General features: G+C 34.3%; 1 protein-coding gene across 18 annotated transcripts in view; it reads left to right on the plus strand.

The window, feature by feature from the left end:
• The window catches only part of LOC111139444 (lysine-specific demethylase 6A-like), a 159,996-nt gene that overhangs the window by 88,773 nt on the left and 44,078 nt on the right, over positions 1-27,145 (plus strand). For 4 of the 18 annotated variants that reach the window (XM_022491704.1, XM_022491692.1, XM_022491699.1 and 1 more), the window contains exons 7-15: positions 6,379-6,433; positions 9,648-9,682; positions 13,831-13,924; positions 16,119-16,245; positions 22,578-22,676; positions 22,801-23,020; positions 23,538-23,672; positions 24,258-24,413; positions 24,928-25,017. In XM_022491704.1, coding sequence (XP_022347412.1) covers positions 6,379-6,433; positions 9,648-9,682; positions 13,831-13,924; positions 16,119-16,245; positions 22,578-22,676; positions 22,801-23,020; positions 23,538-23,672; positions 24,258-24,413; positions 24,928-25,017 — 1,011 coding nt within the window. Of the gene's footprint in view, positions 1-6,378; positions 6,434-9,647; positions 9,683-13,830; positions 13,925-16,118; positions 16,246-22,577; positions 22,677-22,800; positions 23,021-23,537; positions 23,673-24,257; positions 24,414-24,927; positions 25,018-27,145 lie in introns of those variants that run through there. The other 14 variants (XM_022491706.1, XM_022491695.1, XM_022491700.1 and 11 more) reach the window with 9 other exon arrangements.

Here is a 27,145-nt window from a genome sequence, read left to right on the forward strand (position 1 = left end):
TTTGACAGACAGAGATCACAAGTAGGCAGAGAGGCAGGCAGAGAAGGAGAGGGAGAAGCAGGCTTCCCGCTGAGCAGAGAGCCTGATGCGGGGCTCGATCCCAGGACCCTGGGATCATGACCTGAGCCGAAGGCAGAGGCTTTAACCCACTGAGCCACCCAGGCGCCCCATCATGTTTTAACGTGGAATCGACCCCAACAATTCATCTATCCTGATAGACACTTAAGGTGTTTCCCTCTCTTGGCTATATATAATGCTGCTAAGACCATGGAGGTGCGTATATCTTTTTGAGTTAGTGTTTTAGTTTTCTTTTGGGGCGGGGGGACCCAGAGGTAGGATTACTGAATTGTATTGTAGTTGAATTTTTAATTTTTTGAGGAATTTCCATACTGTTTTCCACAAAGGCTGAACCAGTTTACAATACCACCATCAATGCATTCCTCTTTGCCAACACTTGTTTTTTGTTTTCTTGATTCTACCATTCTGACAGGAGTGATGTAATATCTCATTATAGTTTGGATTTGGATTTCCTTGATGATGAGTAATGTTAAGTATTTTTTTAATCACTGGTAGGCCATGTTTAGTCTTTCTTGGAAAGTTGTCATTGCAGACATTCTGCCTATTTTTAATCAGATTTTTTCTTTTCTTTTTTGCAATTCTGTTTAATGAGTTCTTTATATATTTTGGTGGTTAACCTATCTGATAAGTGATTTGTACATTTTTTTTTCTCATTTGGTATATTGCCTTTTAATTTTGCTGGTTTCCTGTGCTGTGGTTTGGTATAGTCCCAATTTTTTTTTTTTTTTTTTTTTTTTTGGTCTCTGTTGCCTTTGTTTTTTGTGTAAAGGTTTTCAACATTCTCAGTGTTTGAAAATGTTTAACATTTTATGTTGTCTTTGGTTTGGATTTCTGCTTCTGCAAGACAGGTTTCATTGTAAGATCTAGACTACTCAGATTAAATGCAGGGTGATTTAAATTATATACAACTCTTTGGTTTGGGGGATTTTACTGTAATAAGAGTACTGAAATACTATTATCTTAAATTCTTTTAGGGTCAGTTTGTAGTCTTATTTAGGAAAGGTCTTTTTCACACATTACATTGTAATATCTAGTTTCAAGATAAATAAGAATTAAGCATGAAGTGTGAGTGTCGTGCCATTCTTCCTGTGCAAAGGAAAGCATTTACTAAATATGTTTTGCTTTTAGTAGTACCTATATTTTAAAATAGTTTTGTCTTGGGGTGCCTGGGTGGCTCAGTGGTTAAAGCCTCTGCCTTCGGCTCAGGTCATGATCTCAGGGTCCTGGGATCGAGTCCCACATCAGGCTCTCTGCTCAGCAGGGAGCCTGCCTCCTCCTGTCTCTCTCTGCCTGCCTCTCTGCCTACTTGTGATCTGTCTGTCAAATAAATAAATAAAAATCTTAAAAAAGAAGAAATAGTTTTGTCTTGGGCGCCTGGGTGGCTCAGAGGGTTAAAGCCTCTGCCTTTGACTTGGGTCATGATCCTGGGGTCCAGGAATCGAGTCCCATGTCGGGCTCTCTGCTTGGTAGAGAGCCTGCTACCCTACCTCTCTCTCTGCCTGCTTGTGATCTGTCTGTCAAATAAATAAATAAAAATCTTAAAAAAAAAAAAAGTTTCATCTTGCTGTGTTATCACATTAAGGAGACATATTTGGCTTGCAGAATGAGAAAATAAAAACACTATTCTAAGTACTCAAATGTTGGGAAAAAAAATTTTTTTTTAAGATTTTATTTATTCATTTGACAGAGATCACAGTAGGCAGGGTGGGGGTGGGAAGCAGGCCCCGGCTGAGCAGAGAACCCGATTCAGGGCTTGATCCCAGGACCCTGGGATCATAACCCAAGCTGAAGGCAGAGGCTTTAACCCACTGAGCCACCCAGATGCCACAAATGTTGGAAGTTTCTTTAGTAAATTCACATATAGTTTTGGTTTATTATTAACCTTATATTTTCAGATTATAGTAAATATACATGTAAGAAATAGTATAAAGAGTTCGTAAATCTCCTTAAAGACATGTTGCATGTCTGCAGTGTGCAATATTTTGTGATCAGAATTGAATATTGCTAAAAATCGGGTTTTTTTTGGAACTTCATACCCTCTGTGTCTCCATGGTTCTGTGCATTATTTGTTCTTAATAATCCTTAATATTGGTATATTAATGACTAAAGTATTTACTGTTTAAAGGCCATATTCATGTTAATAATTTGTCCCATTTCAGGAAATAATAGGTATAATTCTTTTAAAGATTTACTAGTTTTAGAGAGAGAGAGAGAGCACACACTGGGAAGTGCAGAGGAAGAGGGAGAAAGAAACTTTAGCAGCATCTTTGCTGAGCTTGCAGCCTGACATGGAGCTTTATCCCAGAACCCTGAGTTCATAACCTGAACTGAAACCAAGAGGCTGATGTTTAATGGACTGTATCACCCAGGGGCCCCCAGAATACATTTTAAAGCTTTAAAACGTATGAAATGTATTATATATGGGTTAGCCTAATTTTTTTCAGGTATTCTCTTGAATTATTAAAGTATTATTATTTTTATTATACTGTATCATACATAATACTAATTATTTTATTTTATTATTTTTAAAAGATTTTATTTATTTATTTGAGAGAGTGAGAGAGAGCATGAGAAGGGAGAAGGTCAGAGGGAGAAGCAGACTCCCCGTGGAGCTGGGAGCCCAGTGTGGGAGGGACTTGATCCTGGGATTCTTGGATTATGACCTGAGCTGACGGCAGACAGGCAATGAACTGAGCCACCCAGGCGCCCCAATACTAATTATTTTAGACATTGAAATGTGTGCATCATTTAGGTGTACAATTCAGTGACATTAAGTATATTCATAAGGTTCTGTAACTGTCACCACTGTTCATTTCCCATGTTTTCCAGCATAGTACAAAAATTCTGTACCCATTAAATTGTGGGTTCTCATTCCTTTGTCTCCCAGGCCCCGGTACCTCTGTAATATTATCTGTCTCACTGAACATAAATGGAATCACACAATACTTGTGCTTTTGTGTCTGGCTTATTTCACTAAACATAATTTTTTTAGGGTTTATATGTATTCTTATACCAGGGTTCCATTTATTTTTTTGGCTCAGTAGTACACATTGCGTATATATAACAGTCTTTTTATTCATTCACATATTTATGGACATTTTGTTTTTTCCACTTTGGTGGTTGTGGACAATGCTCCCTTCACGGGGAGTTTGCTTCTCCCTCTGCTCTTCTTCCCACCTGTTTTCTCAATCTCTCTCTCTCTCTCTCAGCTAAATAAAAATATTTATTTATTTATTTATTTATTTATTTATTTATTTATTTATTTATTTATTTATTTATTATTATTATTTTTAAAGATTTTATTTATTTATTTGACAGACAGAGATCACAAGCAGGCAGAGAAGCAGGCAGAGAGAGAGGAGGAAGCAGGCTTCCTGCTGAGCAGAGAGTCTGATGCGGGACTCGATCCCTGGACTCTGAGACCATGACCCGAGCTGAAGGTAGAGGCTTAACCCACTGAGCCACCCAGGCGCCCCCTTAAATAAAAATATTAAAAGAAAAAATAAGGAAAAAGTAAGGATTTTTACAGTGCCTGTACAATGTACATTCACACCAGCTTACAGAGGTTTCAGAATCTTCACATCATTGGCAGCACTTCCTTTTCTTTCCTTTTATTTAAAAAAAAATTATCAATCTTCCTTTTTTTAAAATGAATTGATAATACATTGGGATTTTATTTTGCATTTCTGTAATGACTAATTTTAAGTGCCTTCTGATGCGTATTGACCATTTGCTTTGTCTTTGGAGAAATATTTACTCAAATCGTTTGCTCATTTTTAAATTGGGTTCTTTGTTCTCCTGTTGAATTATAGGAGGTTTTTTTGTTTTTGTTTTGTTTTGTTTTTTTAAAGATTGTATTTATATGCAGACAGAGATCACAAGCAGGCAGAGAGGCAGGCAGAGCCCGATGCAGGGCTTGATCCTAGGACATTGGGATCGTGACCTGGACTGAAGGCAGAGGCTTTAACCTTCACTGAGCCACCTAGGTGCCCCATTTTATAGGAGTTTTTTTAATATACTCTGGATATTAATGTCTTATCAGATCTATGATTTGCAAATAGATTCTCTCAGTCTGTGGGTTTTCTTCACACTCTGTGGGTAGTCTTTTTTTAATCTGCAGAATATTTTAATTTTTTGTTGTTGTTGTTGTGTATGCCTTTAAGTGTCATAGCTGAGAAGTTACTGCCTGAATTAGAGTTTGTAAAGATTTTCCTTCATATCTTCTAGCAGTTTTATAGTTTGTTATATTAACATATCTAATCCATTTTGTGTTAATTTTTGTGTATGGTGTAAGATAGGGTTCAGCTTAATTCTTTTCCATGTAGATGGCCAGTTTTCCAAGTACTGTTTGTTAGAAAGGTTGACCTGCATATCTTGCACAAGCCTAACAAGCTTGTGTTTCCACTCTTAAGTGTTTCTGCCTTGGATGCTATTTGCAACTATTTTTTGATTACAGTATCAGAAACATTTTATTTTGGGTCATTATCTGAGGCTGTTTGAAGAAGCATAGTTACATATTCCAGTGAATTCCACATTAATTCTGCATGTAAGAGTAGTTTTTAAAAAACTTGGAGAAGATAGTATTTGAACTACTTGTACAACTTGGTATTTCAGACTTGAAATAATCAGTATGTTTCACAATTTTTTTTTAATATACACATTGTATGTATGAATAGCATTTTTGTAGTTGATATTTTAAGAATTTGTCCTGTGGTTACTTAATGATATTATAATTCATTATTTTAGTATTAAAAAATAAATGGGAACTTTAAAATGTAATGTACTTTGTGGGACTACTTTGTAGAATGATCAACAGGCCTTATTTTTCATTTAGCTTTAAAAATTCAAGTGCTTGGGGCACCTGGGTGCCTCAGTCATTGAGTGTTGTCTTTTGCTCAGGTCATGATCCCAGAGTCCTGGGATTGAGCCCACGTCTCCCTCCCTGCTCAGCGGGAAGCCTGTTTCTCCCTCTCCTACTCCCCCTGCTTGTGTTCCCTCTTGCTGTCTCTCTGTCTCTGTCAAATAAACAAATAAGATCTTTAAAAAAAAAAATCAAGTGCTATTGTTTTCTGTTGAGCAGTTTATGTTAGTGATGTTTATGGTGGCAAGTAATAGATGTTAGAACCTAGTGTTTTTAGTAACGATTAGTTTTTTCATGTATTAATGTTATCTGTGTTTTTAATATCTACAAATAGATAAATGAATGACTTGTATATAATTAGTATATTATGTATTATTAGATATCCTATAATATAAATTATATATTATTAATTAATATTAGCAAATATTGTGTTTTATCATATAATATAAATTACATATTGTTATGCATTAACTGATTAGCAAATGATTGGTAATATTAGTATTTTATCTAATATGTTTATTCAGGATATACTAGATATAAATTTGTCTAGACAGTTACAAATCTACATTGTGCGTTATTCTTATTTGATATAGTAAGAAGTAGTGCGCTATATTGTTAGTATTACATTTAATGAATGATTCTTCATATTTTACACACAATATATAGTTTTTAAAAGGATAGTATAATCAGCCCACAGATGAAATTGAACATGGTTTGTTTTAAAATTTTACTTATTTGAGAGAGAATGAGGCAGGAGGAGGGGTAGGGGAGAGGGAGAAGCAGACTCCCTGCTGAGCAGGAGGCCTGACATGTAACTTCATCCCAGGAACCCAGGATGATGTTTAACTGACTGAGCCATCCAGGTGCCCCGAACATGGGTCATTTGATACAGATGTGGGATTACAGCTTTAAACTGTCTTGAAATACAGTGATATGGAAGAATCAGTGAAAGCAAATATATTTTATTCTTTAGGATAATTCTCATAGAATTTTCTTGTTTCTGAATTTGAAGTTTCATTTTGAAATAATTTTTTAAAAAATCATTTATGTACTTAAAGATACCGTTGGACTTTTCCATTTTTATATAATAAATTATAAAGCATGAGTCATTAAATATTTCTGTAACTTAATTTTTTGCTTGAATACTGAAATAGGTTTGTGTTTTCCATCTAATAGAAGTACTACACACAGGATAAATAAAGTTTTTTATCCCTCGCATTTTTCATTTTTAGCTGTCTGATGGGAATAAATAACTTGGTAACACTTTTCTTTCCATAATAGATTTTGAATGACATTAATTTTATTTGGTTCACTATTATGTTTTAGTTGTGTAACATCTTTTCATTATTATATGTTAGATCTTACAGAGCCTAACATATAAAAGTTGATTTTATGAGCTCTGAGCTTAATGTGTTAATATTTTTGCTTTTCTCTCACAGCATTTTCAGTTAGCTTTGATTGACTGTAATCCCTGTACTTTGTCCAGTGTTGAAAGTAAGTATTTCTAAGTATAATAAGTCTTTTGTCTCTTTGGGAAATCATGACCATAAATACCTTTTCAAATCTACTGTATTTTTGTTTCTGTCTTTGAGTTGTTGAGAATAAGAGTGGAAGAGCACAAGCCTGAGTCAAAGACTTTACGTGATTGATTTGGGTAGGTGGTGGTTGTTAAAGATAATCAACACAATTACTTCCTTAAAAATAGAAATGTCTAGTTTCTAATTGAGTGGTATCACTAGTAGTGGTTGTTTCAACTATCTACTTTAGTGGAAAAATGATTTCTTTTCCTTCTGTTAATATTGAGGATTTGAATATTTCTCAGAGCATGACTTGAAATTCTTGTGCTTGTAAAATTGGGAAGATCATAAGAATTCAAAGTAAAGTTAAAAACTGAATGGAAAATTTATTTCATTTTGTTAGTAAATCATAAGTGTATAGTTTCTTTAAATAAGTGTATATTTTTTTTCTTTAGAAATAGCAAATGAATGTGTACCATTAGTATTTTTGAAAATAATTAGGTGATAGAAGAAATATATGATTTTCTTTAGGAATAATATTCTAGTATAGTAATTAATAAAAATTAAAGTTTAAATTTCAAGACCGTTGTTGGCACCAGTGTCCAAATTTCAGTGTGTATAATTGAAAAGTGCTAGGTTGAACATTTTTTGTAGTTGTATTTTTATACTATTCTGTCAAAGAACATTTAAGAATGAAATACCTTATAAAAGATAACACTGTATCTTACACAGTTGTGAGCCAGAGACATGGAATCTGAGACTATAATCTCGAGGAAGTTCAGATGGTATTTGGGTGCAAGTTAGCTAATCTTTGGTTTCTTTACCATTTATTAGATTCATGTGAAGTTTGGGAAATTGAGATAGTGATTTTCCGCGTCTCTTTACCTTATTTCTTTTTACCGATAATCCAGTTTCCTTCCAATAATGATGTAAGATGAGATTAGTAGTAACTGGACTTGGCATGGTAAGAAGAGCTATCTTGGGAAAGGGCATCAAGAAAGAAAGAAAATTGGAACATGTAAAATAAAGATTTTAGCCTTTAGATAAAGTATCTTCACCCGTAAAATTTCTTAGCCTGTAAAATGAGTCTATGAAATAAAATATCTCTTTAATTACAGAATTAAATAACCTAAAAAATGAAAATAACCTACAAATAGACTCTCTGTTAGTTGTTAGTAATAGCTGTTAGTTGGTTTCTTTTTGTTTTGTTATCTTGTGATAGTATTTTGTCCTCTCTAGGGAAGACATTTTTATTCTTCATGAAAGGGGATTAACATGCAATGTGTAACCCTTTTTTGTACCAAAAAGTTGTTTTAGAGTTAAATACAGAATTTTGAGGAGAATTTCTTTTTTATGGAAAGGAATTTATGGATACCTAATGCAGTGTTCTCCAACCTGGATATAGAGAAGTTACTAGAAGGGTGGGGAACTTCCTAACAGAGTTTTCCAGGCCTTTATAACCAGGCTGACTGAACCAGGATCTTTCTTTTTTTTTTTCTTTTAAGACTTACTCATTTATATTAGAATGAAAGAGAATGAGCAGCAGGTGGGGGAACAGATGGAGAGAGTCCTCAGGTAGACACCCTGCTGAGCATGGAGCTTGATCCCAGCCTAATGACCTGACCTGAACCTTTACCAAGAATGGTAGCAACTGGGCCACTCAGGCACCCCTGAATCAGAATCTGTAAAAGCTAATCTTTTTTTTTTCTTTTTTTTTTTCCCAAAGATTTCATTTATTTATTTGACAGAGAGAGATCACAAGTAGACAGAGAGGCAGGCAGAGAGAGAGAGAGAGAGAGGGAGAGGGAAGCAGGCTCCCCGCTGAGCAGAGAGCCCGACTCGGGATTCGATCCCAGGACCCTGAGATCATGACCTGAGCCGAAGGCAGCGGCCTAACCCACTGAGCCACCCAGGCGCCCCATGTAAAGGCTAATCTTAAGAATTTGAATTTTTTCACGCTTCCTAGAATGAATTTTATCTTTGTGGTATTCAGTGAGAGAGAAAGTTTGAGTAAGAAGAAAAGGAGAGAGACACATCTTGGTACTTTTCTTCCAGCAGATTTCATCACCACTGTGAGACTGTCCTTAAAAAAAAACAAATGCACCTACATAAATAATCTCTATATAATTTTGACAGGTTCTCCTACTTAGAATCTAACTGACAAAGCAAGAAGAAAATAATGTTGTTGTTTTTTTTTTTTAAAGATTTATTTATTTATTTATTTGACAGGCAGAGATCACAAGTAGGCAGAGAGGCAGGCAGAGAAAGAGAGGAAGGGAAGCAGGCTCCCCGCTGAGCAGAGAGCCATACTCGGGGCTCGATCCCAGGACCCCAGGACCATGACCTGAGCCGAAGGCAGAGGCCTTAACCCACTGAGCCACCCAGGCGCCCCAGAAAATAATGTTTTTTTCATTAATAAACGAAAACCATAAAATGCACAAAGCTAAATTTTAGTTAAATTTTGTGATCTTACTTTATTGACTATTATGGTCTTCACTGAATCAGTAATCCTCCAGTGATTGGGAATTGGGCAATAGTAAGAGCTTCCAAAAAAGGGAAGTAAAAATGTTCTACTTTATTTGATTTTTCACATGTATTTACTTCATAATCTTGCTTTTTAGGTGGTTTGACTTTTTTTTCTTTTTTAAATTAAAGCTGCCTAATGCTAAAACCTGAAAAGTACTCATTTCCCCATGTGTTATTTGTATTACACTGATCTATTACTTATAAGGAAGTACTTTTTTAGGATTTACTGAAAGGCACAATTTTTATATATTTAGAAAACGTCTATTAAATAGTAACTTTATTTGTAAGGTGAAAGTTTGCGAATGTTGTGTTATGATATATACATTTAAAAGATATATTTAGTTATTATTGCTGATTTGAGCTTCATATAATATTTATGGTTGATTTTTAATGCTCCAAATATGTTAAAGTTTTCTAGAGTTAACATTAAGTAATTAAAATTACATTGTAATTTAATAATGACTTCCAGTAATGTTTTCTTTATATGCTTTTGGTCTTTAGCAGATTTATTTTCATGTTACTTAAGTAAACACAAAAGACACACTCCTAAATAAAATTTATAATCTTTAGTTTTAGCATTTCCTTATATTTTACATTTTCTTTATTTTTATTACATTATGTCAACTCTCCGGTAATTAATTCTTTTCCATGATTTCATATTGCAGTTCAGTTTCATATTGCCCACTTGTATGAAACCCAGGTAAGTGTTTTAACTAAACAAGAACAAAATCTTAGAACAAAATCCTCTTCACGCTCTAAGCGAAATGAATTTTATAAGGCAATTTCATGCTTTAATTGAAATAATCCATTTGAATAATTTCTCAGCATATACTCCTGCATATATTTAATATAATCATATGTATATATTTATACTTACTACATGTATTTGCAGTATTGCTTAGTGAAAAAGATATGAAGGTATTTGAGGTTTGTTTTCAATATGTGTATCGTGTTTGTACTACCTTCAACTCACTGTAATTTAATAAATTCTCCAGACACTCTGCTTGCTGAATACTAGAAACTGTCCTTTAATATGGCTTGTCTCTAAACTTAAATCATTTGCGTGCTGTGAAATGACTACTTCAGTTTTCTACCATTTGATATTAATGTCTAATTTATTTTACAAAATGTTTGTGGAGGTTTATTTTTTATTTAAAATCAATTAATTTACATATAGAGTATTATTAGTATCAGAGGTATAGTTTGGTGATTCATCAGTCCTGTGGGACATGAATGCTCATTACATCACATGCCCTCCTTAGTGTCCATCACCTATTTATCTCAGCCCCCAGACTCCCTCCAGCAACACTCAATTTGTTTCCTATGATTCAGTGTTTCTTATGGTTTGTCTCCCTCTCTGATTTTGTCTTGTTTTATTTTTCTCTCCTTTCCCCTATGCTAATTCTGTTTTGTTTCTTAAATTCCACATATTAGTGAAATCATAATGATAATTGTCTTTCACTGATTGAGTTATTTCCCTTAGCATAATACCTTCTAGTTCCATACAGGATGTTGCAAATGACAAGATTTTGTGGTTTTTGTTTTGCTTTGTTTGTTGGATGGTTGAGTAATACTGCTGTATATATGCCATATCTTTATCCATTCTTCTGTGTATGGACATTTGGGCCCTTTCCATGGTTTGGCTATTGTGGACATTGTTGCTATAAACATTGGGGTGCAGTAGGTATTCACCACCAGTAGGTATTTACCCTAAATATAACAAATCTTTACAAAAAATCTTTTTTGTAAAGTATCTTTTTGTAAAGATTTATATCTTTAGGGTAAGTACCTACTAGTGCAGTTGCTGCGTCGTAGGGTAGCTCTGTGTTCAATGTTCTGAGGAGCCTCCATATTGTTCCAGAATAGTTGTGCCAGCTTGTGCTCCCACCAGCAATATAAGAGAGTTCCTGTTTCTCCACATCCTTGCCAACATCTGTCGTTTCCTGACTTGTTAACTTTGTTTGTGGATGTTTATAATAAGACATTATTTTAGAATAGTTTCCTGTGTTTTTGTGTAATACTGAAATGCCTTTAAACATCTTAATATTATTAGGCCACTTATGGTCGGCATGCCTTTCTTTTTAATCCTTTTAGTGATATAACTAGAGTATTTTACAGTTTTTGCCTTTTCCAGAATGTCAGATTTGGAAGCATAGTATATTTACCCTTTTCAGATTGGCTTTTTTCATTTAATGTGCATTTAAGTTTCCTTTATTTCTTCATGGCTTGATAGCTCAGTTCTGTTTAGCTCTGAATAATATTTTATTGTTTAGATGGACTAAAGTTATTAATACATTGACCCTATGAAGGATATCAAATTGTGGCAATTATGAATGAAGCTGTGAAAAGCATTTTGGCCCTTTGTAAATATCACTCATCCCCTCTATACCTAATTCCATGAGAAACATACCTAATATAATGAGACAAAGTTTTTCTCATGGAAAGATAACTGAATTTTGTGAAACGGTTTTAAATTTTGTCAGGTGTTGAATCTTCACATTTTTTTCTGAGCCAGCTTTGGGCTTTGCCCTCTGGGTGGGGAGGGTGGTCTGCTTGAGATTCTTTGCCTCTGCATATCCCCCTGCTTGTGTTTGAGATTCTTTTCCCTCTGCCATCCCCCTGCTTGTGCATGCATGTGCATTCTTTTTCTCTCAAATAAATAAATCTTTTTTAAAAAACCCTTTTACACAGTAAAGGAAACAATCCACAGAGTGATAAGATAGGTAACAGAATAGGAGAAAATATTTGCAAGCCATTTAATACAATAAGGGATTAATCTTGCAAATATATAAAGAATAAATGTAACTCAACAGCAGAAGAAATCTAGTAAGTGGGTTTTAAAATGGGTTAAGTGTTTGCATAGAAATTTCTCTGTTGAAGACATATAGATGGCCAGCCTGTAATGAAACAATGCTTACTGTCATTAATCAGGGAAATTTAAATAAAAACCATAGTGAGGTATCATTCAAATCTATGTGGACATCTATAATAAAAAACTAAAAGGAAATGTTGGCTAGGATGGAGAATAATTGGAATGTGGTATGCTGTTGGGATGGCAAAAATGGGGCAGATACTATAGAAACCAGTATATAAGATTTCTTCAAAAAAGCTACCGCAGGATACAATAATCTCACTTCTGAGTATTTATCCAAAAGATTTGCAGTCAGGATTTCAAAGAGATATTTGCAATCCTGTGTTCACTGTAGCACTATTCATAATAGCCAGGATGGGGAACAATTATTGACTGCTAAATACAATGTTCTTTCACAAATGAATGGAGAAAGAAAATTTGGTGTTCTATACAAGTCTTTTATATTCTCAGTAAATTTTTCTAAAATTTTTTTTGAAGATTTTATTTATTTATTAGGTAGGCAGAGAGGCAGGCAGAGAAAGAGGGGGAAGCAGGCTCCCTGCTGAGGACTCTCAGATCATGACCTGAGCCGAAGGCGGAGGCGTTAACCATTACTGAGCCACCCAGGTGCCCCTAAAAATTTTTAAGTAGAATTGTTTTCTGAATTTCATTTTTGGATCATTCTTTACCTAGTGGGTAGTATGCAACTGATACTTGGTTATTAATTTTATATCCTGTAACTGATAAATTTGACTTGGGTTTTGTGTGGGGAAGTCTTTACCATTGTATGTACAGGCATCTTTGTGGATGTAGAGTTGGTGTCTGTTTGTATATCTGTAAATGCACATCTGATAGAAATAAAAACTGAATTTTTTTCTCCTAAGATTATTGTTTTTGGTCACATTTGGTTAGGGAGTTTTTGGTCACATTTGGTTAGGGAAGAAACTCAGAATTATTAGCTTCAATGTATACATTTATTTGAATTAGTCATGTTGCTCTGCTCATTTAATACAAATATGCTTGAAATTACATTTTTATCCTTTTGTTATTATGCTTACAAAATGACTGATTGTTTTTCCAAGTACATTAAAAAGATAATGCTTTAACTGATGAATCTCTAAACTCTGCCTCTGATACTAATAATACATTAATATGTTAATTAATTGAATTTAAAGTTTTAAAATGATGATGTTTTGTAAATTTCTGTTAGTTTTTCCTGTTGTGGAGTTGTATTAAACACGAACACGCTAATAGTAATAGAGTTTAGTCTTATTAGTACTTTTTGGGGAGAACTGTGGGCAGTGGACTCACTTAGAAATTTGCCTGTACCTTAAATATCATGAGCATTATTTGTATCATAACTGTGGAACAAGGGTTAGGTCTTTAACCCTGTGTATGTGTTTTTCAAGAATATTTTCAACAAGAGAGGTGTATAAAGTTAAAATGTTATCTACATTCCTCTTGTGTTAGGTTTTGTAAAACACAGTACTACTTAAGTGTATTTGCTTTATACTTTGAATCTTTGAAAGTCTTCCCAGTTAGTTATACATTTAATAGAATACTTGTACAAACAAACAAACAAAAAAGAAAACTTATACAGCTTTGTGAATGTTATTATATAATGTATAAGGTTGAAGTTAACTCTATTTGTAACTTTTGGGATATAGCAGATTTTTTAAACGTTGTATTTTGTTGACCCGCTGTTATATTGAAGGTTAATTTTATCAGCTCTTAGTTGTTATGCATCATAGCTGTCCAGGGTTGAAGAAATATTCCATTAATAATTCACTTTGTACATTCAGTTATTTTTTTATTACAGAAACTTTATATTATCTAAATTCATATAGTACAGATTCTTTATAGTATACATTTTAGTGTTCTTACTATTTCATTTCTCGAAAAGTTAATTAAATCATGTAATCAATTCCTTATTAAAATCTTTATTTTTATTTAAAGATTTATTCTTTTATTTTTCTTTGACTTCTTTTCTATTTTAGAGGAAATATCATTCTGCAAAAGAAGCCTATGAACAACTGTTACAGACAGAAAACCTACCTGTACAAGTAAAAGCAATTGTTTTACAACAGTTAGGTATATAAAGATTTATTTTCTACTATAGATTCCTTTAATTACAGATGTTTGGGTGGTTGGTGGGTGCAGTTGGAACTCTTCTGATTAACAGTCCCTTTTTATTTGAAATTATGCATTAAGTTAATGATAACGTGTGTTAATTTGAGATTTTATTTAAAATACTTTATATTGTAAGTGTTCTTCTATAACTATTATTCCCTTTCCTCTTCTGTCCAGAATTGATTTATACCCACTATCTAACACAGTCCATCTCAAAAACCTATCTAACTTCAGTGTTTCAGTGCAACTAGTCTTTTTAAACTCTCAGTATTAACCTCTTGTACTTGATCTCTGGAGTAAGTTTGAGTACTTTCATGTGCATACTGCGTTATGAAGTTAATAAATTGACATCTTTCACACAGCTTCTGAGTGGCTGTTGTGCTTCTTTTCATAGACTTATTCGCAATATGAATTAGTGGAACTATGGCATCTAAAAATTATAGAATATTTCACTCTGTATGTTACACAGCATTTCTTAAAATACTATGTTTTTCATAAGAAAATCTAATGTTTAATGTAAAGTTAACATTGTTATTTCTTAGAAGATAATAATGAATATTCCTTAGTAATTCATATTATTAGTTACTCATTATGTCTATTTTATATTTTGGTTGGAGTTTGTATTTGTTTTCACTGTTTCTATTTGGTTTTGAACAAATAATTCTAAATTTTAATGAAGTTTGTTGATATTATGGGTGTCTTCATAATGTCATTTGATTATTCTATCTGTGTCAAAGTAATTAAGCGTAGTTTTCCCTTAGTGTGGTATTTTTGTAAAGGTAATTTTATACACTTCTTTAGACTCAAAACTGAAACACTGGTTTCTTTTGCCTTAAATGTAAATTTAACATATTTTGTCATGTTCTGGTTTTTCCATTATCTCTCTGTTTCTGTTTCTGTAATTCTGAACCTGTATATTTTTTTTAATTAATTATTTTTTAAAATAAAGATATAACGTATTTTTATCCCCAGGGGTACAGGTCTGTGAATCGCCAGGTTTACACATTTCACAGCACTCATCATAGCACATACCCTCCCCAATGTCCATATCCCCACCACCCTCTCCCGTCCCCCCTCCCCCCAGCAACCCTCAGTCTGTTTTTTGAGATTGAGTCTTTTATGGTCTGTCTCCCTCCCAATCCCATCTTCTTTCATTTTTTCTTTTCCTACCCCCTAACCCCCCCACATTGCATCTCCACTTCCTCATATCAGGGAGATAATATGATAGTTGTCTTTCTCTGATTGACTAAGCATAATACTCTTTAGTTCCATCCACGTCGTCGCAAATGGCAAGATTTCATTTCTTTTGATGGCTGCATAGTATTCCATTGTGTATATATACCACATCTTCTTTATCCATTCATCTGTTGATGGACATCTAGGTTCTTTCCATAGTTTGGCTATTGTGGACATTGCTGCTATAAACATTCGGGTGCACGTGCCCCTTTGGAGCACCACGTTTGTATCTTTAGGATATATACCCAGTAGTGCAATCGCTGGGTCATAGGGTAGCTCTATTCTGAACCTGTTTATTAAGCAGGCACTCTGTACTGCTTTACTGCCCTTTAAACCCATTTTTCATTAGTTTTCCATAAGCCTTGGAGAGTTTTTGTTTATTATTTTTGTTCTTGGCTAAATACTGTGTTTAGAATGTTGATGAAAATACCCAGTATCAATAAGATAAAGAGCCTTACTCTCTAAGGTTTTTAAAAATTACTTAGCTGATGTATCTTTTTTGATTATGTAAGCTTTTATATATTTATTCCTTAGAAATCAGTATTGGCTTGCTACTTGTTTTAATATTCAAAGGAAAAGTAAATTAATCATCTTTATATTTTTGGTGTATAGGATGCGATTTTTTAAAAAATTAAATTTGGAAAAGGAAAATCCAGGGCTACTAATTTAGTGTTAGTGCATTGCCCTAAATAAATTAAATTTCTCTCAGCTCTTTAAGAGCCCTGAGTGGCATTGACTCTACCTTTTTGAGTGAGGTAGACTTCCCTATAGCTATCTTTGGTAGTTTTAAATTTGGGGGAAATTTGAAACCAGATGAATAAAATGTACAGAAAGGATTTTATTAGTGTTTTTCATGATATTCTTAACAGTGGAAAAATAGTTGGATCATAGGTAAATGCTTATTATTTTTTAATTATAGGATGGATGCATCATAATGTGGATCTACTGGGAGACAAGGCCACCAAGGAAAGCTATGCGATTCAGTATCTCCAGAAGTCTTTGGAGGCAGATCCTAATTCTGGCCAGTCTTGGTATTTTCTTGGGAGGTGAGATTAGACATTTGAATTGTCCTGCATAGAGTTAATTTATAATCTAAAATGTTAGTTTATATAATATCTACTCTTTTTTATAAATACATGATAGCAGATTCTTGATTGGTAAAACTGGATCACTCTAAATTTGGTACTTTTAGTGAGAAATTCTTATTTTGCTTATCAGTTTTTATTTTTACCTTGTCTTCATGGTCCTTGCATTACGGTTAGTTTTTGAAGTATTAAACAGTTTTCAAGAGACATCAGATACTAATCACTAATACTGTTTTTCAATTCAGTATATAATTTTGTCCCTTCTGTTATTTCTATCATTTTTAATGTATTTATTTGATGATTCATTTTTATTCTCCCTGATAACCTATGGTAAAGTTCATTTGAATAGTTTGAGATGTTAATTTTCATTTCACATAAATGAAAATACTAGATCTGTCAGGTTGATTTTCTCAGAGTTACATACTTAATTGTCTTACTTTGATTTAATTGTAAATTTCACCTGATTCTTTTTCTCTTTCTTTTTTATTATTATTATTATTATTATTATTATTTTTTTTTTTTTTAAGATTTTATTTACTGGGTGCCTGAGTGGCTCAGTTGGTTTAGCATCTGTCTGACTCAGGTCATTTTCCCAGGGTTCTGGGATCAAGCCCCACATTGGGCTCCCTGCTGAGGAGCCTACTTCTCCCTCTTCTTGTTCTCCCTCCTCCTGCCACTCCTCCTGCTTGTGCTTTCTCTCTGTCAAATAAATAAATAAAATCTTTTTTAAAAAAAGATTTTTAAAAAATTTGTTTTTTTTAATCTTTTTTTAAAATAGATTTTACTTATTTGAGAGAGTGCACGAGTGGTGGGGAGGGTCAGAGGGAAAGGAAGGAGCCAGCTTGCCAATAAGCAGGGAACCTGATGTAGGGCTAGATCCCAGGACTCCAAAATCATGACCTTAGGTGAAGGCAGATGCCTAACCAACAGAACCATCTAGGTGCCCCTCATCTGATTCTTTTTTTACAAGGAATACTTTATTTTGAGAAACTTCGTCATGAAGTCTAATTCAGATTTAGTTTTTGTTTGTTTTAAAGATTTTATTTATTTATTTGACAGACAGAGATCACAAGTAGGCAGAGAGGCAGGCAGAGAGAGAGGAGGAAGCAGGCTCCCTGCCAAGCAGAGAGCCTGATATGGGACTTGATCTGAAGGCAGAGGCTTAACCCTGATATGGGACTTGAGCTGAAGGCAGAGGCTTAACCCACTGATCCACCCAGGCGCCCTAGATTTAGTTTTTATGTTAACTTTAGTTTTTCTGTAATGTGTAGTTTTTTTTGTTTGGTAAAAATAAATAAGGTAGATTATTGATAGGGTTTTTTTTTTTTCTTTAAAAAAATTTTTATTATCTATTAATAATGTTTAATAACAACTGCTAAGTTAACTACTTTTATTGTACTTTTTTCTAGTTTCCCCAGGACTTATAGAAGAGTCTAATTTGAGTTGTTTGTAATATAAAACTTGTAAGTCCAAACTTAGTCTCTCTCGTCCACTTAAAGTTCTCAGAAAGAAGCTGAATCTTTTCTCTCTCCATTGTCTTGCATTGTATAATGAACAAAATGGGTATATAATAAATAAGTAAAATAGCATTTGGATTTGGAACTAATTTATTATTGTTAGCTTTACATAATGAGTGTCTTTTTAAAAAATATTTTATTTATTTATTTGGCGGAGAGAGACACAGTGAGAGAGGGAACACAAGCAGGGGGAGTGGGAGAGGGAGAAGTAGGCTTCCCACCAAGCAGAGAGCCCGATGTGGGACTCACTCTCAGGACTGTGGGATCATGACCTGAGCCGAAGGCAAATGCTTAATGACTGAGCCACCCAGGCACCCCATAATAATGAATGTCTTAGGACTTAGTGTAAAAGAGGCTTATTATGGGTCGTCTTGGTGGCTCAGTGTATTAAGCCTCTGCCTTCAGTCAGGTCATGATCTCAGGGTCCTGGGATCGAGCTCCACATTGGGCTCTCTCCTCAACAGGGAGCCTGCTTCTGCCTCCACCTGCCTCTCTGCCTACTTGTGATCTCTCTCTCTCTCTGTCAATAAATAAATAAAATCTTAAAAAAAAAAAAAAGCTTTTTTATTAGAAAAAGAGAGAGCTATGAAATTTGACTTCTAATTGTTTTATGGATTAGTACTGTTACTACTATAGATTTTAGGAGTGTAAATAATTTGATACAAAATGAGAATTTGTAGCATAATATGCACTATGCATAGCTTTTTAATATAAGAAGTTATTATTCTTTAATTACAAATATAAAGTTTAAAATGAAATATGTTTGAAATTAACATTTAAATAATGATGTACTTCTCTATCTAATTGAGAACAGTATTCCTCAGAGGGCTTTGCCCATAGACACCTGATATTAAAACATGGACCTGTGCTTTATTTTTAACTTTTTGGATAAAATTATCTGAATGTGCAGAACATTTTCTTGACTTCTCAAATAGAAGATATTAATTTTTTTCGGGCTCAGGATTATCATTTTAAACAGTAATTATTTTCAATCTTATTTTTTTCTGTGATTTCTATAATATAATATAATATAATATAATATAAACATAATATAATAAAATATATAATTTTGCTTCTTTTGCTCTCATCTACTGTCTAACTAATGTATTATTTTAATTGGCTTTATTGCTACAGAAACTAAGTTTGCAAAAATAAATTCTGAAATTCATTAAAGCTTTGAATGAGAATCTCATTGTCAGTAGAATTCATAGAGAAATACTATGACACTAGTATTTCAGAGACTTATTTGTTAACCACTGCTTCAAGGTTGTGTTGCATATTGTTGCTTATTGCTTGGTGTATGTCTGTAAAAGTGAGATGGTGAGCATCTGCGTGGGTCTTTTGAATATGTGTCTGCCTTTCCCGGCTCTGGTTGTGATCCTGGGATTTAGGAATTCCCTGTTTAGCGGGGAGCCCACCTCTCCCTATTCCTCTGCAGTTCCCCATGCCTGTGCGCTCAGTCTGTCTCTCTCTCTCAAGTAAATAAAAATACACCCCCTCCAAAAAAAGGTGAGATGGTGATATAGTAATATGATTATTTTACACATAGGGAAAATGAGTCCAGAGAAGTAAACTGGTTTCCTTAAGTGATGTCACAGAAAAGTAGTAAATGTCACAGAAAGAGCTGGAACTACAGAGGTGTAACTGAAGTTTAGTTGGTGCTCCTTGTATTACAGGTCGGCCAACCTTAAAGGAACCTAAACAAGTTGTATTAGGGATACAGTTGTTTTGATTGGACTCAGTCTTGGGCATATTGACATTCTCTCTTGACTTTTAAAAAGGGGGCATGAAAATGCTGGTTTCAGAAATTATTTCTTATTTCTTTGGCATTTGGGTAAATGTGTTAGATAATCTGAAATTTTGTTTTGTTTAAAAATATACTTTTCTAATGCTATTCCTATCATCTATGATGTCTGTCCCTGTTTCCAGTTACCGCTAACTCCCTTTTTAATTCTCTGTCCAACAGAGATTTTATGCACTCTCTAAAATCACTTTCTCTGTTTCCTTTACTGGTGTTTCTTCTGTCTGTCAGCCCACAAATTAGTCATCTTTCATGTTTATTTCTCCTCACTTCTGTTTCCTGAACATTAGAAATGTACACACCAAAATATCTTTTAAAACCTCATTTATTGGGGCACTTGGGAGACTCAGTTGGTTAAGCATCTGCCTTCGGCTCAGATCATGATCTCAGATTCTGGGATCAGCCTCCAAATCAGGCTCCCTACTCAGCTGGGAGTCTGTTCTCCCTCTTTACCCTGCTTGTGCTCTCTCCCTATCTGGCTGTCTCTCACTCTCAAATAAATTTAAAAAAAATTTTTTTTTTAATGTTTTATTTATTTGAGAGGGAGAGGGTGAGAGAGCTTGATGGGTGGGGGAGGGTCAGAGGGAGAAGCAGACTTCCCACTGAGCAGGGAGCCTGACGAGTGGGGAGACTTGATCCTGGGACTCTGGGTTAATGACGTGAGCTAAAGGCAGTTACTCAAGCAACTGAACTACCCAGGCGCCCCAATAAAAATCCTTTTAAAAAGGAAATAAAAGCTCATTTATCATGTTCTTTCTTAGACTAGCCACTTTATTCTTTTTTTACCTTATTCTTTTTCACAATAATTTACTTTTTTTTTTTTTTAAGATTTTATTTATTTATTTGACAGAGATCACAAGTAGGCAGAGAGGCAGGCAGATAGAGGAGGAAGCAGGCTCCCCACTGAGCAGAGAGCCCGATGTGGGGCCCTATCCCAGGACATGGGGATCACGACCTGAGCCGAAAGCAGAGGCTTTAACCCAGTAAGCCATCCAGGTGCCCCAATAATTTACTTTTTTATACTGAGTTTTACAGTATCTCCTTTAGTATGTGGTGAAGTCAGGGAGTCTACAGTCATTTGGTATTATTCTTTTTATACAATTTTCATTACTTTCACTTTAATTCTGGCTCACGTGTGTGTACTCAGAATTACTTTAATTCTGGCTCATATCTGTGTACCAGCCTTGTGGCTTTCTGTCGCAAATCTATTTTCAGCCTTTGATTTTTCAGTTTATACGTTGTTAGAAGATTAATGTTCTGTAAAGTGCTTTTGTCATGACACTTCCTTTTTTAGGACAAACTCAAGTTGATCAAAGTTGGATTTAAATTTTCCATTTGTAGATTGACTAACATTTGTTTATATGAAATGCCTTTTTTATCATTTCTACTATAATCTGATTCCCAACCATTTGGATTACATGAATTAAAATTTAAATGAGTAATAGTAGTGTTCATCCTACACTGGCTGTACAGTTAAAAGTATTAAAACATTTCTTGCTATTTTGTATCCTACAAAGCCATTAGAAGTAATATGACCCAAAAAGTTCCATTTTGGAAACACATTTAAATAATTTCTGTGTCTTAAGAAAACAAATTTAAAAACAAAATTACTGGGGCACCGGGTGGCTCAGTGGGTTAAGCCTCTGCCTGCGGCTCGGGTCATGATCCCAGGGTCCTGGGATGGAGACCCCATCAGACTCCAGGCTCTATGGGCAGCTGGCTTCTTCCTCTCCATCACTTGTGCTCTCTGACGCATGCACTCTCCCTCTCTCCCAAATAAATAAATATAATATTTTTAGAAGAAAAACTTGAAGTTCTTGGGGCGCTTGGGCGGATTAGTCAGTTGATGTCTGGCTCTTGATTTTGGCTCAGGTCATGGTCTCAGGGTTCTGGGATGAAGCCCCACCTCAGGCTCCCAGTGCGATGGGGAGCCTGCTTCCCCCTCTCTCTCTGCCTGCCTCTCTGCCTACTTGTGATCTCTCTCTCTGTGTCAAATAAATAAATAAAATGTTTTTAAAAAAATAAAAACAAAATTACTTGTTGGGTAATTTCTATAGTCTAAATTTTTCTTTTCCAACAGCTAACATATAGAACAGTTTTTCTTCGATTCATTTTATATAAAGTTATATGGCTTGGGGTTTTATTTGTTGTTTTTTATTTTGTTTTGTTCTTGGTTAGTTGGTTGTTTGATAAAGTCTCCATATACTCTCTTTTGCTTTTAATATTTTTAATATAACTACTTTTTAAAAAACAGGGTTAAAATATAAGTTATTTAAAATACCTAAATTGGGAGTGCCTGGGTGGCTCAGTCGGTTAAGTGTTTGACTCCTGATTTTAGCTCAGGGTCATCAAGTCAAGCCCCACTTGATTTATTTAAAAAAAATAAGTAAAATAAAATACCTATTAAATTAGATAATTAAGATGGTTTATGCTGTCTTTCACATTCAGTTTGCTCAGTATTATTTGAAATTTTCATGAATTAAGGAATGTTTGTTCTGAGTGCTGTAAGTTTATAAAGAAAAACGCAGACTGTTAATCAATTTTTTTTAAATTTATACCTTTAATCTTCATCTAAAGGAAACCTGAATACAAACTGTGTATAGAGAGACCTGTGTGCTTTAGTCTTGAATATTATGGCATTGAACAAATTGGTAATGATTTCAGTAGAGTTCAATATAACGTGTTAACACTTAGACGAAAGTTCATTTAATAGCGAATTACAATATATATTATAATTACATATTTTTGTGTATTTAAGCATGTATGTACACGTACATTTATAGTAGGCTTTTAGGTTTCTTTTGTTTCTATATACATCATTTTGGCAGTAAATATAGTTAACTTAAATATTAATGGAATATTGTGTATGTATATGTATATGTATATGTATATATACAAACAAACGTGCGCATGCCCCCCCCACCCGTTTGTCTATACCCATACCCAAATACACATAATTTTTTCCTCTGTTTTAGGTGTTATTCAAGTATTGGGAAAGTTCAGGATGCCTTTATATCTTATAGGCAATCTATTGATAAGTCAGAAGCAAGTGCAGATACATGGTGTTCCATAGGGTAAGCTTTCTGTATATAGAATTAATAGTATTTTCATAGATACACAAATTTATTTTAACATATGTAATATACTGTGTATTACTATTATACTCTGTTTCAGACAGCTTATTCTTTCTCTTTTCAGTGTGCTTTATCAGCAGCAAAATCAACCTATGGATGCTTTACAGGCCTATATTTGTGCTGTACAGTTGGATCATGGGCATGCAGCAGCCTGGATGGACCTAGGCACTCTCTATGAATCCTGCAACCAACCTCAGGATGCCATTAAATGCTACTTAAATGCAACTAGAAGCAAAAGTTGTAATAATATCTCTACACTTGCAGGAAGAATTAAATTTTTACAGGTAAAAAATTGAGATAGCTTATTTTAAAAGACTTTCCCATATGATAACTGTCGTGAGGAGGGTGGCTGGAAAGTGTGTCTCTTTCTTTTGTTTTCATGTCAGTAACTTTTTTTGTAATTTTTAATATTTTGTGATATTTCACTTTTCATTTAAAGTAAAAGATGTAGTGCTTATGGTGTTCTTTTGCACATTTACTTTGTTGATACACATTAATTTGCATGATTTTTCTGTGCTCTATCTACATCTTTAAGTCATAGCATTTTAGAGAAAAGAACACATCGTTTTCCACTCTTGATTGAAATTTCCTGTGAGATTTCTGAAAAAGAGAAAGTGGTTTTGTTCTGACTCACATGAGTATATTCTAGTTGCCCTTTTTATATGGAACATATAAAACCCCCAAATTTAGACTCTATTTTCTGTAAGAAATAAATACTTGTAACATTGAGGAAGATTTAGTGGACTTGCTCTTACTCAAGTAGGCCTGTGTTAAATTTGCTTTTTACATAATTTTTCCTAGGCTCAGTTGTGTAACCTTCCACAATGTAGTCTACAGAATAAAACTAAATTACTTCCTAGTATTGAGGAGGCATGGAGCCTACCAATACCCGCAGAGCTTACCTCCAGGCAGGGTGCCATGAACACAACACAGCAGGTGAGAAGTTGGGTTATCTTTGTAGGTGCCCAGCTTTAAGGGTTCTTTCCAATCTGTAGTGCTCAAACTTATATTACTAAGTATATGATTGGCTTTTTTTTTTTTAATAAAACTTCTTCCAAATTATATGCAATGGATTTTATATCAAAATAAAACTTCCTTTGGGGCACTTGGCTGGCTCAGTCAGAAGAGCATGCGACTCCTGATCTTTGGGACCATGAGTTCCGCACCACCATGGGTGCAGAGATGACTAAAAAAAATAAATTTTATAAAGTAAGAATAAAACTTCCTCTAAAATGGGAAGAAAGTTGGGGTACCAATTTCAAAACTTTTATATATTCTCATAAATTCAAAAGGGTTTTTTCTTAAAGGGACTATTGTACAGTGGTATATTAAAAATGAAAGTTCTTCAAATGAAGGTACACATTCCTCCATTAATGATTCATTCAGTTTAATTTTTATCACTATCTGTGATGTCCACATAACTTTAAAAAGTATGCAGCTTATAATAAATTTTTTTAATTTGAAGGGATGGATTATGAATATATGGAACCATATTTTTTGTCTTACTTCTATGATCCATAGGCTTACAAAGCTCATCACCCAAACACTGAACCTGTACTAGGCCTCAGTCAAATACCACTTTCACAGCAATCCTTGCCAGTACATATGATTACTTCTAGCCAAGTAGATGGCCCATCCAGTCCTGCCAAGAAGAAAAGAACATCTAGTCCAACAAAGGTATATATGTATACTTAGAGAAATGGAAAATCCCAATCAAAAGTGAAGCGCTATGTCTTTGAAATTTTGCCTGTCATGTGTTTTCAACTTGTGTACATCAGAGAGTGAAAGATTTTCAGTTTTCCTGTTACCTAAACAGCATTTTGTATACCAGTTATGTAAGCATCATTTAAATTTAGAAGGTAGTGATAGATACTTGAACAAGTAATTTTATTCATTTCTTACTTTTAAACTTAACACACTTATATCCCACCTAATGGGCAGCTTGTTAGCTGTTTGAGACGTGATTTACATAAGAGGCTTTTTAGGTGGAGGTAAAGAAGAACGTATGTTTCAAATTAGAAAGCTTTCAAATTGATTATACATTTTAGTTATTTTTTAAATAATTTAAATAGATAAGTCCTGTATATGTGTAAGTGTTCCAGTTACAGTTGTTAATGTCTCACTTGTCATAACTATTAATGTATGAATTTAACTAAATATTCCTTAATTTCTTTAAATAAACTTTCCTCAGAATAGTTCTGAGAACTGGAATAGAACTGTTTCACTTAATCCAGTACAACAGCAAGTTCATTCATGGTATTTGACACCACAGAAATTACAGGTATGAAGTGTGTGTGTGTGTGTGTGTGTGTGTGTGTGTGTGTGTGTGTGTGTCTGTGTGTGTATGTGTGTGTAAAATTTTTTTTGTTGTTTAAAAAAAAATTCCAGGTAGTTTTGGGGCACCGGGCTGGCTCAGTTGTTAAGCATCCGCCTTCAGCTCAGGTCATGATCTCAGGGCCCTGGCTGGGATTGAGCCCCGGGTAAGACTCTTTGCTCAGCAGAGAGTCTGCTTCTCCTTCCTACTCTCCTTCTCTGCTCTCTCTCTCTCTCTCTCAAATCAATAAACAAAATCTTAAAAAAAAAAAAAAAAAAAATTCCAGGTAGTTTTAACATACGTAGTTTCAGGTGTACAATGTAGAGACTCAGCAGTTTCATAAATAACCCTGTGCTAATCATAACTGCAAACTTTAATCTCCAGCATCTGTTTAACTCATTCCCTCATGGGTAATCATCAATTATTTTATAATTAAAAATCTGTTTCTTAATTGTCTCTCATATTTTTCTCTCTTGGCTCATTTGTTTTTTTAAATTCCACATGAGTGAAATCATATGATATTTCTTTCTCTTACTGACTTATTTCACTTAGCCTAGTAGTCTCTAGCTCCATGCACGTTGTTGCAGATGGCAAGATTTTTTTTAATGGCCAAATTCCATTGTATATATACCATATCTTCTTTATTCATCAGTTGATGGACAATTGAGCTGCTTCTGTATTGTTGCTATTGTAAATAATACTGCTATAAAAATAGAGATGCATGTATCCTTTAAATTAGTGTTTTCATATTCTTTTTTATTTTGTTTTGTTTTCATACTCTTTGGGTAAATACCCAATAGTATGCTGAATCATAGGGTAGCTTTATTTTTAACTATTTGATGCACTTCGGTAATGTTTTCCAGTGTGGCTGCACCAGTGTGATATAGGGCAGTTCCTTTTCATCTGCAATCCTCCCCGACACTTGTTTTCTTGTGCTTTTTATTTTAGCATTCCTACAGCTGAGGATTTTTTTTCATTGTGGTTTTAATTTGTATTTCTCTGACCATGAATGATATTGAACATCTTTCATACATCTTTTGACCATCTTGATGTCTTTGGAAAAATGCCTGTTCATGTCTTCTGCCTGTTTCTTCACTGGATTTTTTGGTTTTGCGGTTGTTGAGTTTGCGAAGTTCTTTTTAAACATTTTGGTTACTATCCCTTTAGCAGATATGTCATTTTCAGATACTTTCTCCCATTTGGTAGATTGCCTTTTAGTTTTGGTGATTGTTTCCTTCACTCTGCAGGAGATTTTTATCCTGATAAAGTCCCTGTAGTTCATTTTTACTTTCATTTCCCTTGCCTCATGAGACATACCTATTGAGAAGTTGCTATGGGCAATATCAAAGAGTAATTATTATTGTCTGGGGGTGCCTAGATGGTACAGTTGGGTGTCCCCACTCCTTGTTTTGGGTCAGGTTATGATATAAGGGTTGTGGGCTCAAGCCCTGTGTCAGTGTCTGTGCTCAGTGCAGAACCTGCTTCAGACTCTCTCCCTCTTCTAGTGCCCCTCCCTGCTATATGCATACTCTCTTTGTGTCTAAAGAAAAAAAAATCTTGAAAAAAGAAAAAAAGGGTTACTGTCTGTGCTCTCTTCTAGGACTTTTATGGTTTCAGTCTTACATTTAGGTCTTTAATCTATTTTGAGTTTATTTTTGTGTATGATGTTAGAAAGTGGTCCAGTTTCATTCTTTTTGCATGTTGCTGTCCAGTTTTTCCAACAGCATTTGTTGAAGAGACTTTTTTCCCAGTGTATATCTTGCCTCCTTTGTCAAAGGTTAACTGACCATATACCTGTGGTTTGAAATATTCTTTTGACATATTTTCCTTCTATTTTAAAGCAAGAGGTAATAACCTTTAATCTTTTTTAGTCATTAATTCTTAAAATTGAATGGCAGTAAACCAAATTAATTGAAGTGTAATGAGCCCACATCTTTTAGAGTAACAGATTGAAATTGAAATTCATTTTATCCTTTTATTTTTTTATTTTAATTTTTTATTTTACGTATTTATTTGGCAGAGAGGCAGGCGGTGGGTGGGGGAAGCAGGCTCCCCACCTAGCAAAGAGCCTGAGCCCGATGCGGGGCTCAATCCC

This window comes from Enhydra lutris, unplaced genomic scaffold (genome assembly GCF_002288905.1).
Source record: "Enhydra lutris kenyoni isolate GAN:26980312 unplaced genomic scaffold, ASM228890v2 scaffoldscaffold108, whole genome shotgun sequence".
In the NCBI taxonomy this organism is placed as follows: Eukaryota; Metazoa; Chordata; class Mammalia; order Carnivora; family Mustelidae; genus Enhydra; species Enhydra lutris.